At 42.0% G+C, this 18143-nt stretch overlaps 1 protein-coding gene across 4 annotated transcripts in view; it reads left to right on the forward strand.

The window, feature by feature from the left end:
• PCDH15 (protocadherin related 15) overlaps nucleotides 1-18143 on the forward strand; it is a 455276-nt gene that overhangs the window by 189049 nt on the left and 248084 nt on the right. For all 4 annotated transcript variants that reach the window (XM_051618391.1, XM_051618393.1, XM_051618392.1 and 1 more), the window contains one exon: nucleotides 17215-17375. In XM_051618391.1, coding sequence (XP_051474351.1) covers nucleotides 17215-17375 — 161 coding nt within the window. The remainder of the gene's footprint in view (nucleotides 1-17214; nucleotides 17376-18143) is intronic.

The raw sequence follows: 18143 nt of genomic DNA on the forward strand, positions 1-18143 counted from the left end.
ACCAAGGAGTTTTGAAATTATTATGGAGGAATCTGAGAGTGGGGTGGACATGGATTTCATGGGGCCAATTTCCATTTAAGGTCTGGCCCAAACTGAAGGTGCGAGTTAGTATGAAGAAACACTTGGGTAATTTACAGAGCAGAGAGATACTATTTTTCTTTTTCCTGATTGTCTCTTGTTGTAATTGACTTATTTATTGGCAAAGCATGTGTCTGAGGGGGAACCTGGGGAAAGGCCATACAGCAGTAAAGACTAGAGCAGTAAAATACTGAGCAGGGACACCAAATAAGTAGTTAACTTTCAGTAGTTTGGAGAGAGTACTGCTGTGGCTCTGCTCTGTGTAAGCATGATTAAACTTCTACAGTATCATCTCTCAGAAGCAGAATAAAACTTGGTTTGTGTCTCAGACATAGATTGTTGACAGCAATAAAATGTTGTTCATGCTGAAATCGTGAGTGAAATTATGCTCACGCGTTCATTTCTCTTGAAATGTGTGCAGTAAGTGCATACATCTATAGAAATACTTCTTATTGTGGGCTATTAAAATACAGGAAATTTTGCAGTAGGAGGAAAGAAGTGGAGTGTTAGGAACTGTGCATGGAATAACTTGGCTGGGATGAGTGAGCATCAAGAGCATGGGGCTGGTTTTCTCCCCCCAGGCCTTTCGGCAGCTGAGCATTTGTTGGTGTTCTGCAACCTGTTTGCCTGAAAAGAGGTGAAAATCAAGATACCATCTCAGTGTGACGTTGATATGTGGCAGCCTGCTATGAGACTTCCAGGCTGCAAAAGTTAACAAATATAGAATTAGTCTTTTAATATATTTATCCTGAAAAACATCCACATGCATATCTTTGCACGCAGAAATGACGTTTTCATCCTCATGCTCAGACCTCTCTCCTCTGAAAGGGATACTCTTTATTCCATTTGCTAACTGTGGAATCCAAATATAGTTAATTTCTAATAAACAATCAAGTTGTATGAGACTATTTATTATGTATGGCACTCCAGGCAAACTCCATACAAAGTCTGAAGATAAACTAGCTGTTTATTCCATTATAGTAACATGTACTATTAGTCTTTACCTGTGCAGGCTAAAGCTGTGCACAATTTCCTTTTTTCTTTTTTTTTAAAGTGCATTTGTATTTCTTTTTTATCCATGTATTTCCACACAATTTTCCTCTTGCACTGACCAAACCAGACCAGTTATTCAATACTGGTTTTCCACTTTGGTAATAGAATTTTATATTTTACACTGTAGAATTAGTGTTTAAACAGATTAAACAAATTAAACTGTGCTCTCCGGTGCTGGGCACATCATAACTCTGAAAGCTGCTTTTTATTTGAAAGTCAAAAGTTAATTTTTAATGTTTGTGTTCCAATAGAGCCTTTAATTGGTGCATCCATGTCTCTTCCACCCAGAAACTGGGATCTTCTGTTATTCAGTTACAGGTATTTTTCCATTGTGCCTCTTAAGGCATAATGAAGCCTTCATCTTAGAGAGGGTTCTTTTTGCCTTTTTTCTTCATCTAAATTAAGCAGATTTGACAGAAGTGAAACAGAAGCAGCTGGGGATAAAATGAGGAAGTGTTTAAACCACTTATGTAGAGGTCTGAGTAGATAATCCAAAACCACCACCTTTAGTTTTCCTGCGTTTTCGCTCAACTTGCTTTCTGAGCTTTTACTTTCACCTGTACAGGCGTGCTAGGGATGTGTGAGCAGAACCATTACCATGGTCCTGTCCCAGCAGCCAGGTGTGTGCAGGTGTATTTTCCCTCCTGCACACCTGGTTTTGCAGGCACAGCAGTTTTGGGCTTGGCAGTAGCTGTGCAGGAGGTTTGTTGCAGTTGGGGTTTCACAGCTGCAGCTGCTGAATCTCTCTCTCCTTAGCAAACTTGGTCATGAGTAACTTTATCTTTAGGTGCCTTTTTTAGGCAACTTGCTGAAGCTGGGGAACATGGTGTTGCAAGTTAATGGTGTACAGCTTCCTGAAGGTATCAGCTGCTTTACGTGCATATTTGTATTCAAGAGCACTTATATTCTCAACTTCCACTCACTGAGAAATTATCTTCTACCTTGCTGTAAGGTGACCGTTTTGGTTCTGATTGCGAATATATCAGTGACTTTTCCTTCGTGATGATTTATGGTGAATATGAGCCCCCCGACAGCTGTAGTTTAGAGCTGACTAAGTGCTGAGAGGCTCTGGAAAACAATCAATTAAATTGGGAGAGGGATCTACTTGGGAGTCCAAGGGAGGCTACAAGGATGATGAAAGGACTGGAACACCTGTCTTAAGAGGAAAGGCTGAGACACCTGGGGCTGTTCAGTCTAGAGAGAAGACTGAGAGATGATCTAATAAATGTCTATAAAAACATGAGGGCTGGGTGTCAAGAAGGCAGGGACAAGCTCTTGTCACTTGTGCCCTGTGACAGGATGGGGGGCAATGGATTCAAACTCCAGCCCAGGAAGTTCCACCTCAACATGAGGAAGAACTTCTTTGCTGTGAGGGTGACAGAGCCTTGGGACAGGCTGCCCAGAGAGGGTGTGGAGGCTCCTTTTCTGGAGACTTTCCAGACCAGTCTGGATGCCTTTCTGAGTGATCTGCCCTAGTTTTTGGTCCTGCTCTGACAGGGAGGTTGGACTCCATGATCTTGGGAGGTCCCTTCCAACTCCTGACATTCTGTGATTCTGTGAAATTTGCAGTGTTACGGTATTGGAGCAAAGTGAGAGGCTGGAGAGCTTCTCATGTTGCTCGCCTGAGAAGATGATTGAAGTAACCATAAGACTGTTTCCAAGGTGCATAAAAAGAGTAAGATCAGATCAATTAGCTGGTTGCTCTAAGGGATTTGCAGTGGGAAACAGCCGGTATCTGTGCCAGCACGTGTGGCTGTTTCCATTATAACATGCACATAATCCTGGATTATGCAGCCCACGTGGATGGATTTTAGCAAATGGACACTGGAGGAGCTTAGGGTGCCCAGAGAGCTTTTCCTCCTCTGCATCTGCCTTGAGGTGCAATTGAACAAATGTCCTGCAGTGCCCAGACCTTCAGGTCACACTGTCCCACGCAGGGTTACAATAAGCATGCAGGCAAACCAGCAAGTTAATTGATTTTAAGAAGTCAGTCCTCCCCTAGCAAGTTGTGTTTATTCACCATTACAGGCCTCAGTTCCTTTCCCTCCCAAAGGTTCCTCTGGTTAATGCAGTAACTAACTCCATGCAGAACCACCATTGAATTTTCTTTCATTTCCACTCAATGCTTGGGGTTTGCAAAAGGATTCTGGAAGTTACCAGATGAAATATCCTAGAAACTCTGCTCCACCATTGCTTTAGACACAAATAACATAAGTGAAGAAAAGCAGTTGGGAAACATTTAAGGTTTTAAAAAATAGTGAACAAGCAGTGTTTGGGAGTGCATAATGAAGCTGTTCACTCTTCTGTTGGCTCCTCACTTTTGTAGAAAGAGCAGCTTGTGCAATTCTGATGGCTGAGAAGTCTCCTGAAAGATTCTTCTGGCAAGTAGATGTATTCAAGGGGGAATTTTGCCTCATAAGCTTGTGTTTGAATAAGAGAAAAGATATGTAAATAAATTGAAAAGACTGTCAGAGCTACTGTGAGTTATTCTCCATGGGAATTTTCAATGGCAGAAATACAGAATAAAATTACACAGTTTGTGCTTCTGTAGTTTTCCCTATGTTTGGAACTGCTGCAAAGAAGCAGTTAAAATTCCTCCTTCCTCTGAGCACCTGCTGGCTCTAGTAGGCCACAGGTTGGTACAGAAATAAAAATTACATGGTGTAAGTTTTGATAGCAGAAATCTGAATCATATTGTTTCTTTTTACATAAAAAATAAATCAACTCCCTGCAAGTTGGATTTTTAACTTCATCTCACTAATTTAGGCCACCAGTGAGACTTGAGTAACACTTTATAGGTTTTTTTCTTAAGTGTTTATTAAATCCTGCTCTCCACTAAGAGATTCAGGCTTTTCTTCTTACTTTCTTCCTGGACCTGGCCTATAGAATTTTTGTCCTAGTTCTGTTCTCATGGTTGTTAATAATCCCAGTTTAAACCCTGTGTAGCTGCTGAATTCCCAAGTTCTGTGCTGAACATGTGTGAATTGTGTTTTACTTAGCAGTGTCCACTTGTGCAAATTTTCACAGGGGGACAAAAGAGACATCCTTGCTGTGGTTCAGCACTCCATTTCAAATTCCTGCTGTGAAAAAGATAACCTTGAACTATTTGCAGGTGCAAGAATCTTTAAAAGGAACAAGGTGTTTATTTTCAGCTCAGGGGGCTGAGGGGAGAGATCGTCGCCCTTTACAGCTACGTGAAAGGAGGTTGTAGGGAGGTGGGAGTTGGGCTCTGCTCCCAGGTGAATAACAACAGGAACAGAGGAAATGGCCTGAAGTTGCAGCAGGGAAGGTTCAGACTGGACATTAGGAGTAATTTCTCCAATCTAAGAGTGGTCAGGCACTAGAACATCTGCCCAGGGAGGTGGCAGAGTCACATTGCTGGAGGTGTGGATGTGGCAGTTCAGGGCATGTCCTAGTGGCCGAGGTTGCAGGGATTTTTTATGTGGGTGCTTTTTGGTTGGTTTTTGGTGGTTTTTTTTGTTGACTCTTTGACTCTCTGATCTGAGAGGTCTCTTCCAACCATGATGTTTCTGTGATTTCTGTGAAGTAAGCTCAGGTGGTTAAACATTGTGAGGTTTTAATCACCAGTTTTATGGCAAGACGTTTAGCTGAGATGCTACCAGTTGTGCATGTGTATAGTCATTGATATGTTTTCTCATTTCAGTTATTTTTTTTTAATTTATTACATGCCAAGTCTTTTTCTGTTCCTTTTAAGATTTACTGCATCAGTTTGATAAAGCAAATGCCTGAAGTTTTAATTTCCATAGGGCATGCATTAGAACAGTGAAAATGTAGTTAATCTCAAGTCTAATATTTTATTCTAACTCAGCTTTCCTTTTCTAAAGAGAGTTTTCAGAGAGCAAGCAAAATCAAATACCTTGAGTTCTCAGCAGCCTCTTCCTAATATTTGTGTTCAGTTCACTCACTTCTGCTTTATGAGAAGACCTGTTCAGGCAGCCTTTTAGTGAGTGTGATTTCCCTCACAAGAATGAGCAGGTCCATCAGAGGGGAAAAAGAAAATCAATCATCATTTGCAAGGTAATTGACAAAGAGGTTAAAAACCTGAACCTCATGTTACACTGGTAAGCTGGATATATCCTTACTGCTTCCCTGGCACCCAAGTCAGGGATGTCTGAACTCATTGGCTGTTTCTGGGGATTCGTGTGGCTTTCACAGGTTTGGCTTCCCCCCCCAGTAAATGTAACATTTTAGTGGTATTAAGGACTTAGTCTTCTTCATAACTCGAGTCCTGTGCTTGGTTGCAAAGGCAACAAAATGGCTTGGAATTTGCTTTTGAATGTCCTCGAAGCAGAAGAAGAAAAAAAAAGGCTTCTAGGCAGGATACAGTGCCAAGCATTTCTGGTTTCTATTGCTGCACAGAGACCCGAACCATGAGTTGGTACCAGTAATATCAATCAGTTAGATTTTGTGTGGTTTAATGCAACAAGAATAAAATAGTCTGGAAGGATGTCTGACTAATATTTTTCTGAGTCTGCCTATGGTAATCCATCTCTCTTTCTGCTTGGTGTCTGAATTACTTGATTCTTATTCTACTCCAAAACTGGTGCTGTGACTCTCTTTCTTAACCCTTCTCTTATCGGATTGTCAAAATTCCAGTTCCTTCATGCATGGAAATTTATGCACAACTGTAGGTGGTTACAAATGGTCTTTTAGATTTCCTAATGAAGTTATTTTCTTATGCTTTTTAAAGCAATTCACAGGGAAAGAAAGGATTTCTCTTGCCCCAGGAAGAAGTATGATTTCCCTGTCCTCCCAGGGGGGGCATGCTAGGCATAATGCACGGACAGCTTAGGGTAGTTAAAATAAAAGGGCACCTTTCTTCCAAAGAACAGGCTTCTGGAGATCAGAAAAGAAGAAATTTCAAAGGCAGAATCTCTTTTCTCTGTCCTGTTATTGGGCTCTCCTGGCATGTGTCCACTGGGCAGTTGCTGCTACTTAGGCATCATAAGAAGTCCCTTCCTTCATTCTCTGAAAAATTACACCTCCCAGTGTTGTATTTCTAAGGGAATAAAGAGCTTTCCAGGAAATGATGGATTTTCCTCTAGCTATGAAGTCCAGTATGCATTTTATCTGTAGTGCTCCATGCCATACTTCAAGGGTTATTTTTGCCTCTGAAAATAGGACAGATATTGCAGCAAGAGTACAGTAAGATGGAGTAATGATTTAACAGAACTTGTATTCAAATTTAGTTAGAGGTACAAATTCAGGTCTGTGATATATATTTCTGCCTGGGTGATGTTTGATGGTGGCTTTTCCCTGCATTTTCCACACACTCACCTTTTTATTCTCTTTTCTTGAGGCTCAGGTTGCAGTTGTGGCTTTCCAACATGTGCAGCAGGGAAACCAGAGCCAAACATAGACCAAGCAGCCGTGTGGGGTCCAAAAAACACTGCTTTAATTGCTTTGCCTTTGTTGCTGAATGGGGTGCACCAAGAAAATCCAGGTTTGCTGACTCAGGATGCTTCACAGCAGCAAATTACACGAGCAGATAGAGAAGATATAGAACCATCAGTAAGATGTCCTTTTAGGCATGTACGTATGAGAAGGAAACAGACACATGTGGTTATTACAGTGCAATGTGTATGCCTAGGAATTATTTTTAAAAAATATGCAATGGCCACAAGTGATATTTGGGTAGGTCCTTTATAATTTTAATAATTCAACTTCAGAGCAGAGTGTTAAAGGTTCTTGCTGCTCCTCTCACAGGCCAACAAGGCCTAGGATGGCTCCAAATTATGATGAAAACATTCAAGTCAATTAATTCACACCTTTGGCCATTGCCTGATCACGGTGTTCCCAAATAAATGCTTCATCTGTGTCATTATTTTTAAGTCCCTGAGTGTTTCAAGTGTAAATTAGACTTTTCTGAACAGGGAACCATTCAACCCTGATTTTTATTTACTTGCGTAATGGCTAAAGGAATTGGAAAGCAAACCAGATTTACCCAAATGGTTTTTAATATATATTTGTGACTTGACACACTCTGAAATGTGCCCGAGAACACTGAAACAAATTACCTGAATATGTGGTTTTCCCAAGGAAATATGATGAATGGAGAGCTGCCCTGCACTCCATCTCTGCAGGCTGAGACACTCCTTCAGATAAAATGGTTGCATTAGAATTTCACTGCTCAAAGACACCCCCATGCACACCCCTGCCTTCTTTGTATCAATTTTGCTTGCCTGTGTTGAGAGCTCATCTCACCCTCCTTGCACAGGCCCAGAGTTGGATTTTAGGTTAATTTTGAAATGGAGGTTACTATTTTGAGAGGCACACATAGCCAAAGCTTGACATTTTCTGAGTGGTAAAAATCTGTAGCTCCAAATAAGTAATTTTTCTAGAATTGGAATGAAAAATAGATTTCTATTTTCTGTAGGATGGAAATAGAACAATGGCATTTTCTCAGAAAAAAATACTAATGAAACAGAACAACCAGCTGTATCTTTCAAGATCCTGAGGCTTATCTGTAGGATAGAGCCAGAAAACTCTAATTGTTCCAATGACAGGCAGGACTTTTTGCCCCTCTGTTGAGTTTTGAGGCTTGCAGGTTCTCCCGTTTGGCAGGAGGAACCTACGACCCTGAAGAGCCCTGGCTGCACACCTTCTGGTCTGATACTTTACCCTTGTGAGGTTGCCAGAGGCCCAACACTCTGCTTGGCAGATGAGCAGGTGGGCTGGGGATGCTGCTAGGGAAGCCCCTTGAGCTGTCCCACCTTGACCTCCCCTCCCATTTTTGAGAGACGTGCTGCTGCTCTGCACATCCGTGCCTGCTGACTTGGAAGAGAGCTCAAGTTATTAACTAGTCTTCAGTTAGCAAGTCAATGTTTTGAACACGTGCATAGCTAGCCATTTAGAAATAGTCCCTTGAGCAAAATATGGTTGATGCCATCTCAGTGTATGCAGTTGTGAGTTTTAAAAGCTTTTGAAGAACAGCCCAAGTGGTTTGTAAATGTCTCAAATGTCGTTTTTACTTGTAAAGCCAGTAAGTCCATGGACAGGGGAGTTGTGGAGCCAAGGAACAGGTGGGAGGAGGGAGTTCTAAATCACTTAAGATCTAGATCCATCCTGAGCATTGCCCATTGTCCTCTGTTGTAGCCGGGACGCGAGGTCAAATTTTTAGTAGCAAACCTTTATATACGTTTTGAAGATAACTGTTTTCTTTGCCTTTTGTACCATTCGGAGGTAGAATGGGTTCAAAAGAGTTCAAATTGGTAAAGAAAGTAAAGCCTTTCACCAGAAGGAAAAATTTTTGAAGACTGGAATAGACAAAATGCTCCCCTTTAGGGGAAAGACGTTCGGTTCTTTCCCCTGTCTCCTGCAGACTGGTTTTGCTTGCCTCTTGCAATGCAGAGTGTTGTCAGACATCCAGCAAAGGACTTTGTAGACCATTGCCTGGTCCCACAAAGGCATTCTTGTGGTCCCATGTTGCAAAAATACAGCAGGGGAAAGCCTTCTTTGATGGCGTTAGAGGTTCTCTTCAACGATGCTGGCTCCTGATCCCAGTGCTGAGTGAAAGGGAGGGCAAAATGGGAGAAGCAGAAAGCTTTGGAGGGAAGGGGAGTTGTGCTGCTATCAGTGATGTGGGCAGGCACAGCAAAATGCACCTCGTGAGCTGCCCACAGAAGGAGAAATGAAACGCTGGAAAGACCTCAGACAAATCGTCCTTCTGCCAACAACTTGGTTTTAAGGTCTCAGAAGTGTAGCTGCTGGAGGAAGGGTAGGAAGCAGCCTGTGTAGCCATGGCTGCAATGCTCTGGGGAGGGAGCCATGTCACTTTCCAATTTACCTTTGATTGCTGCCAGAACAACTGGGAGCAGGACCTCTGCTCTGTGTAGTCTGTCAGGCTATGGTGGAGAAATATTGTCTCTTGGCATCCAGCAAGTGGAGTTCTTCTTTTGGTAGAAGTACAGGGTTCTGTTGAGGAGTGGAGAAATACAGTAATAAAAATAAAACAAACTGGAGACTGAGTCTGTCCTTGGTCCCTAGGATGCTTTACCTACTTAATGTAGGTTTCTCAGCACAAAGAGTCTTTCTGTCAGAAGCACTTGCAGAAAGGGAATACAAGAGCAATGTCAGTGGCCTCAGCATGGGGCCTGGTGGAGACCTTCACATGGTGAAACATTAAAGGAGGAACAAGAGGACCCTTCTGTCATCCAAGCAATTATCCTGCTGCAGGAACCTTGAGCATTTAGCAAACAAACAGATAGGTTGATTTTAACATAAGACTTATGAACAACTGTTTTCATGTTTTCCTCTTTCAAGCACTTCATATTCATTGTGTTCAGCTTTTTCTCTTCACTGTGCAAGGAAGGGTAGGGTCTTTTTTCTTTTGTGTGAGATGCTCCTTTGCTATCATAATTCTATAGGATGGAGCTTTGCACAGAACAAGGTATGACCCAGGGACTTAAGGTAAAATTGCAACTTGTAGAGCCCCCTCAGCCAGACCCCAGGTCTCCCCAGTCCTCAATGTTATTTGTATTAGGACAGAATAGTCTCTACAGACTGAACTCTTTTTTTTCTGTGTCCTTGCTTTGTCCTCTGGCTTTTTAAAATATCTGCTCCTCTCAATGCTGGGAGACAACCCAGACTCTGTGCTTCAGTGCTGTTTCTTTGCCCCCTGCTTTCTTCTGGGCACCCATCTCTGTCTTTCCACAGTCACTCTTTATCTCTTCACCTCTTATTTATGCTCTTAAAAGGAAGGAGAGATGAACAAAAAAGTTAATCTAGGTTTGTACGCCTAGGAAAACAAGTAATATTTAATATTTAGTAGCTAATATTTAACCGTCGTGTTTTTATCTTCTGGGACTTTTTCATCATTATTTGTTATGTTTTAATGTTGAGTGTAAATGCTGTGGGTCAGATTTTTCAAAGTTGTGTGTGAAGTACTGAGGTGCTGCTCCTATGGGTTTATGGGACTGATCCCATTGCTTGTGAATGTGGAGGGAAGGCAGGGGGAAAGGTTCGTGATTCTTCAAGTCCTACAGGACAGGCATCTGTGTGCTCTGAACTGATGATGATCCCAGAGCTTCTGCCTTTCCCCAATTGAGAGCTGCCTCTGAAGCATCTTCCATCACTTTACTGCATCATCTCAGCACGGAGCAGGAGTTCTTAGCACAAGGTCTCTGTCTTCGTGCTGGCTGGGATGCAGTAAAACAAGGAACTGGCTCACCTGTGCTTACAGTGGACCCAAACTGGTACTGCACAATGTCTTAAGGACAGGCCTTTCCTCCATCAGACACAGAGTCCTACAGTGGCCCAAGCCATGAGGTCCATGTGGGAGCACTAGAAATAACAGCCTGTTTTTACCTAGGCTCTGTGATTCCTTGGAGGCTGTGGCTACACATGGAGCAGGATGGGAAACAACAGGCCAGAGCAGCAGGAAACCATCTTAAAACAATCTTGGAAACTCCTCTACTGGTGGTGGAAGGATGGAGAATAGGAAACGTGCAGTCCAGGAGATGGCTTTGTAGAATTACTCTATTTTTCTGGATGAACCTGCAGCGTGAGTCTGAGTAGGTTCATGATGATGTTGAGAATTCTGCAGTAAATCTTTCCTTTGCCTTCAGATTTATTGCTGTTTAATCCATTCTGTGCTACAGACATACTCCTTCCAATGTAGAAAAATAAGTTTATGATCCAGGTTTAACTATGAAAACTCTGTAGAATATCAAATAAGCAACTGCCATGTCAACTGATCCATCTAATGCTTTTCCATAAGAAAATAATCCCCACTTTCAAATTGCTTCACAAACAGTGGGGGGCAGAGAAAAGCAGTACAGAGACACAAGTGGGTTTTTAAATGCATGTTTGCTCTGTCTGAAGGAAACCTGGTGTATATTATGCTTTGTAAACGCTGTAAATCAAGTGTGTGCAGGTGGAACTCAGGTTCTACAGCACATTCTTAATTGTCCTGAGCAGACAAAGGTGGGACTGGCACATGAAGGCTTTCCTGAATCTCTGACCTTTCTCTGCCATCATTGCTTTCATCAACTCGACCAACAGAAAATCAGATAATTTTTTGAGTTGGAAGGGACCTTGAAGATCATTGAATTCCAACTCCCCTGCATGGGCAGGGACACCTCCCACTAGAAGAGGCTGCTCAGAGCCCCATCCAACCTGCCCTTCAACACCTCCAGGGCCCCCACAACATCTCTGGACAGCCTGTTCTAGTGTCTCACCACCCTTACACTGAAGAATTTACAGCTGATCTCTAACTTAAATCTCTTCTTTCAGCTTAAAAACATTACCCCTCGTCCTCTCACTGCAAGTCCCTGCAAAAAGAACCTCCCCAGCTTTCCTGATGCGCTTGCATTTCCAGATGGGCAGCTGTGGGAACATTGATCACCCTTTGGCAGAAGTTTTCACCACTTGGTCTGTCTGCCATGGGGTTTCCCAGCTCCAGTCCATGTCCCCACCTGGACATCAGCCCAGCTACTGCTCACTGTCACCACCATCAAGTCTGAGCTTGCCAATCTGCTGTTGTCCAGAGATGCTAACTTCAGCAGCTCTTCACAAAGCAGGAGTTTCTCCTTTTTTGAGGCTCCCTATTCTCACTATTCTTGCTTTCTTGGTTTTCATTTTTTCACAGACTAAATGTGCAAAGACCCCACTGCTTTGGAGTGCAGAATAATGAATGTCCTTCCATCTACTGACAGCTATTGGTACTTGCCCTTATCACAGCTCAAAGGTTTTGTGTTTGTGTGTAAATATATGTCTTTTAAGTACCAATTTTTCTTTCTACTTGTCTTTTGGAAATTTGCCTCCCTTTTCCATGAGTGAATATGTCACGTTGCTTATCCCTGTGCCTCTGAGGGTACAGCACCTTGGATACCTGCTTCTTTCCCAGAGTCATGTCTTCTGGATGAGTACCATGCATTTAGATTTAATGTAAATTCACTGACATGGTATTGGGACTTGTGGTACAGACCTGATTAATATGCTGATTTGAAAAAACATGTTCTGTGTGAACAGCAGACTGATTCTTTTATTACATTTAGCCTTTTTGTACACCATACAGCTGAAGTAGCTGCTAATGTAATTTGGCAGAAGTGGAGGGTAATCATGCTGTTGCAGGTGGCTTTATCTTTTCATCAACTCCTAAATAAGAATAACAAGTTTTAAGACTCTTTTTAAAGGAAGGAGAAGCACATTTGGCTGATAAAACATTTGAGGGCTTTCATACTTCTGCCTTGCCTTTAAACACATTTCTCTTCAGGCTTCAGGTCTATAGTTTGTGAGCACTCAGGTGCTTCTGGGATCTCTGTTTTCTGCTCTGAACGTGGCCTATCCAGTACTGAGCGTGTGGAAGGTGCACCCTGCTGTTGTGTACAAGAGCCTTGTGGAGGGGAAGGTCTGTCCCATTTTCTGCAGAAATGCAGCTTAACTGGTCAATCTCTTCAGCACCTCTGGGCCCATCCCTGCTGCACAAAGTCCTTGGTCCCACTACCAGGCCTGGAACTGAAGTGGGATGTGCTCCACCTTCCTCGAGCTCAGCCACTGCAGAAAGAGAAGCCCCACTGCTGCTCTTTTTCATCTTCTTAATGATTGCCTCAAGCAGGAAGAATAAGATGCTAGAGGAAAGACTCCAGCTGTGAGTTTCATTTTTAAATTGGAAACCTTCCTGGTGGAAGTAAATAACCCCCTTGTTTTGCAATCCTTGCATTTAGGCAACTGATACAAATGCCTTTTCACTCTTACATGTGAAGTGCTGCAAGTTTCATTCCACTAGAATCCTGGTTTCTGCTTCATGGGCCAGCATAAGGGTTATTCCTAGAGCAGTCATAATTCACTGACTCCTGAAAAAAGGGCTCTGCTGAAACTTTCAACTAAATCCCAAGATGTCTTAAATCATTCAGTAAGTGAGTCCTCACTGAGTGCTGAGGGTCTTTAGTAGAGCATGAACTGCAAATTTGGTATTTTATGGCTCTTGCCTTCAAGTCCCTGGTAATGCCCTTCCCATAGAAAAATAACCTTCTGCAGAAGCTTACCTGTAGAAACAAACCCTGCCCTGTTATTCCAGTCTAATGGAGATTTACAGCTGCTGGAGTCCTCTCAAAGGATTAGTCTAGTGTCAAACTCTCCTTAAAATTTTTACAGCACTTTTTCGTATTTGTTTTGTTTTATTTTGTAGCTTCTTGTTGATTAACTCCCAACAGTCTCAGGTAACATTTCTGAGTAAATGCCATTACTTTCAGAAAAATACTGTTACACTTGAAAATAACAGATCTTTCCTCTCTTGTATGGTCTGTTGGTTTCTGGCTTTCTTGTTGGTTTTTAGGAAACAGCTTGCTTGGCCTTGACTGCTTGAGACTTACTCTGTAGTAATCCCTTGAAAGTCTGTATGGTCTTCCCACAAGACATCTTGGTGGTCATCAGGCTTCAAGGAAGGTGGAAAAGCAGCCCAATTGTATTTCCATATGAGACAAAAAAGCTGTTCTTAACATCTATGTGTGTTGATGAACAATCTGATTTCCACATCAGACTTTTTTTTTAAGTTAACCAGGAAATATTTCACTAATTACTGGTGTCCTTTTCAAGGCCTTGTGCACCCAGGACATAAGTGCAGGGAACAATGCTGAAATACCAGGAATATGTTGGAGTGTAATTTCCCAGAAACCTGCAGGAACATGGACCTCCTCTGTCCTTGCCATGAGTGGCAACATCCTCTTCAGTTGTCCTCAGCAGGCAACCCATCACCATTCCCAGTAATGTAAAATTGAAGTTGCAATGTAATACAGAAGAAGAATTACAATTTTTGTGACAAGGTAAAATATTTCTCTTCAGCTAGAGCAACATTTGGGCTTCTTTTTGTGCAAAACGTTACAAGAGACAGTTGTCTAAACTGACTGTGCTGTTGTACTGCAAATAAAAAGGGATGTGTTTGCTTTTCTGCTGGCAAGTATGGAGAGTTAACATTGAACCTTGTGTAGTCAGATTTATTGGTAGTTGATTAACTCCCTGGCATTTTAGACCAAGGGCAGAGGCAGTATGTAAGGAACAAAATTATAGATATCCAAAGGGGCAAAAATGAGACCCATAATGTCAGATTCTCTGTAAATTAGAAGAATACTACAAGGATGGCTATTAAAAGGGTTATTTGCAAACTGCTGTGTCTTGAAGAGAGAGTACAAGTTCCTCATGAATGTCTGAAGAAAGCCAGTCCATTTTTAAAAGCAAGTGTTGCTGTATCAAAGCAAACCTAGTAGAAGTGCTTTGTTAAATCAAGTAGATAGCTATTATAAAGTGCAGCAGAGAAAAAGTCCAGTAAAATGCAAAATTCAAAGCTGTAAGCTCAGTTAAGCAGCAGAGGTTTACTAGAGACTGTACGAAATTCATCATCACATCAAGACTTGAAGTTGATTAAATATTTTTAAAGTATGTAAAAGCAGTAATTTATTTTCGATTCATTACTGTTCGAAGTTGTTCGAGCTCTTCAGCCCTTGCAGAAGTCAATTGTCTAGGAACTACACCAGGGAGGACGAAGCCTCCTTGGACAAAGGGCAACAAACTGTGGTGTACAACTGAACCAAAGCTGCCTCCAAATGCTGGGTAGTAAAATGTTTGGTGTGTGCCACCACAGGGACACAGTTAGAACCGCTGCTGGCTTGTTTCATGGCACTTCCCTCCTTATGTAGATGTTGCAGTCTAAAATTATTCTTTGGTTTTTTGCAATCCTTAATGTGCAGAAAGTGCTTCTGGCACTAAGGCCTGTGTATCTTGTCACTTCCACAAGCAAAGTGTGCCCTGAGGAATTTGTACCTGCCTTTGGGATGTGTGGGGTTTTTCCCCTCGAATTACTAATCCTTTAGTGTTGTGTAATCTGGGCTTCTGTCCAGCCAGTGCAACTGCATAGTCCAAAAGGAGTTTACCTTTGCTACTGTCACTTCAGTCAAGAAGTGAGTATGATGTTAGCTTATAGATATAATCTCAGGTTTTGTAGAAAACAAGGATCAGTTTTCATTATAGGACAGATTTTATTTTAATTTTTTTAACAAATTGTATGAGGAGAGAAATAAACCCTCTTTATATGTCAGGATTGCTTAATCATCTGGCAGTGCTGTGTTGGTGGGCAGCTGTGGTAGCTCTGTGTGCTTGGAACTTGAGCTGTGATGCCCCTTTGCTCCTTATGGAGGTAATAGTCTTCAACAATGGAGAGAAGAGAGAAGCTCTTGTTGCTTTTTTCCTCCCGTGTTTCCTATTTATTCCATGTAGTATTTTCTTTTACTACTTTCCCAGCCTGCTCCTGTTACCTTTGCTGTGTCACTTGGTTACTTCGGTTCCCCCAGTTCTTCTATCTCTTGAGTTCCTCCTGGGCCCAGCAAGAGTTTGCATGTGTCATATTTTCTATGGACACCACAGTCTAGATTTGCTAGGTGTAGGTGCCCTGGCTGAAATGCCTCGTGCTGTGCTGTTCATTGGTGGAAACTGCAGATTATTATTTCCCACAAGATACACTTGCATGGAGGTGCAGAGCCTTCTGTTGGGGTTAGTGCTGCTGAAGATGGAGCCAGAACTTAGACTTTGCCTTCAGGTCTGAACAAGAAGCCTGGAAGAAATCGTTGCGACAGAAACAATTAGGGTGATTGTGGTGTTGGTTTTCTTGGATGCTTTGTTCAGGGAGGCCTTTATTGGGAACCTTTTGTGCTGATAACTTCCAAGTTTGGATTGCTGGCCTTTAATGAGAGAAATACACAGAAGCTGGTGGATTTTACCCATTTTCGGGGTAAAGAATTTGAAGTGTCGTGGGGCTTGTTTGTCCTGGTGAAATCAACTCTACATTAAAACCAGTGGTGGTCTCCCAAAAGCTGGATGCCAGCTCAGGCTGCTGGGGCAGAGTGTTATGGTACAGACAGGGTTGTGGGCAAGAAATGGTGATGAGAGCCATAAAACATACGGGTAGCAACTGTGTTTCTCATGTGGCTAAAAGGGTATCACTCCTTTAAGGTGAAACCAGTCCCTGGTGCAAAAGTCACAGGTGTTTGGCAGGATTTCTCCCCATCATGGATATTGTGTCATAAAAAAAAGTAGTTTTGAAAAAAAATACTAAAAAAACCCACCCCTTCCTCTGGTATTTTTCTCAGTAGGACTCTAAACCAGTTTGTTTGATCCAGAAAAAAGCACCCACCCAACTCTCAACCTTCCCCCAGATGAATGTATTTATACAGTCACTGAACTAAGTAAGTGAAGGTGTAAAGAATCTTTACACTTTGGGATACATTATTTGATCCCTTGATACAGGAGGTTATGTGATAAAGATTTTTCACTAATTTAGATGTTCTGTAGCCAGTTACATTCACAGGTTTTCCTCGTACCCACTGATGAACTTAAACAAAGGTCATATTTTCTAATGCTTCAGTGTGAAGAAAACTGGGTAGTGTCAATTTTTCAGGAAAATGCAATCTTAGAAAAGTGTTTATAAAGACTTTGCATGCAAGTGTGAGGCACCAGAGTGCAACACTTAGGGTAGTTAGTAAAGCTTGGCATTTAGAAAGCGAGTTGGAGTGTTGTACATGGAAATTACACTGTGGGTACTGTGAACTGATGAATAGAGCTGTTAAGCAAGACTTTCAACTGACAGGATGGGAGAAGAAAAGAATGAAACATATATGTTGAATAGATGACTTTTTTTCCTGAAGAGCTTTATGTAACTGATTTTCACCACCCCCACTCCCACCTTGATCTGTTACTCTTGCTGTAGAAAAATTATTCTGCTTTAGGTTGTTATTTGAGAGCTTCCATTTGTTTTGAAGTGAGCTTGGGTGCAATTGCTCAATGGAGAAAAAACTTGTAATGTTAAATAGATAGCTGTAGGTGGTGGGTCTCACCATCACCTTAAGTTACTGTGCATTGCAAGTGCTTCTTCAGGTATTGTCTGAAACGGCCTTCAGTGTCAGAGGCTTTTTTTCACCACAGATAATAAGGGTCACACTTTTTAAACATGACTCACAAGATAAAATACCGCAAGCCCTAGTTAGAAAACAGTGTTGGTAGCGCTGCTGTTGTTGTGAAACAATATAGAAATGTAGATGCACAGGTGAAGTCCTCCCTTTCTTGCTTCTGCAGGCACCATCCTGGTGGACAACATGCTGATCAAAGGCACAGCAGGAGGGCCAGACCCCACCATCGAACTCTCCTTAAAGGACAACGTGGATTACTGGGTGATCCTGGATCCCATCAGCCAGCGGTTATACCTCAACAGCACCGGCCGAGTTCTGGACAGAGACGTAAGTTGGGGGGTTGCTCTTTGTTTTCTCCCTGTGGACATGAATTTCTGTACATGCTCATAGAAGGACCATGAACACAAGATCTACCAGATCATAATAAGTGCATCTATCTTTTGCCCCCAGATGGATGTGAACAGAGTGAATTTAGTTCTTTATTAGGATTTAGTGAGAATATTCGATGTGTAGAATTGTTATATGTGGATGAACAAAACAATAAACACCAAACAAGTAGATGTGTGGGTTGGCAGAAATATATATTGAACCAAACTTGACTTGTTTACTGAATAAAATCATTTTTATTCTGGTTTGCTGCTTTTGTCTGGAAGCAGTGCTGTTCACCTTGTGTCCTGTGACACTTACTAAAAGCCTGCTCTAGTTGTGTACATTGACTTAGGACATGTCAGGGACAGCAAAGGAATTGTGAATAGTGCAGTTCACTGATAAAGCTTGATGGATTCCATTGAGAATATTATCGTTTCAATTCTTCTTTTGAGGCAGCATAAAATACGTGTGGTGTGCTGCTTCCTAATGGCATTATAGAAATATGATCAGGTTAAGTTTGATTTTTATAAAAAGAAGGATGAAAGGCACAAAATAAGTAGGAGTGTGCTCGTCTGTGGTAATTTCCTTGAAAATAAACCCTTCGAAAAGAGACATTTTCTCACAGTGCGTTGCTGCAGTTTCTCAGAATCTGAAAGGTAAAGTCACCCAGAAGTGACTGTAATCAGCATGGAAGGAGTGCTATAAGGATAAGGAGTTCTCCTTGGA

This window comes from Apus apus, chromosome 4 (genome assembly GCF_020740795.1).
Source record: "Apus apus isolate bApuApu2 chromosome 4, bApuApu2.pri.cur, whole genome shotgun sequence".
Lineage (NCBI taxonomy): Eukaryota > Metazoa > Chordata > Aves > Apodiformes > Apodidae > Apus > Apus apus.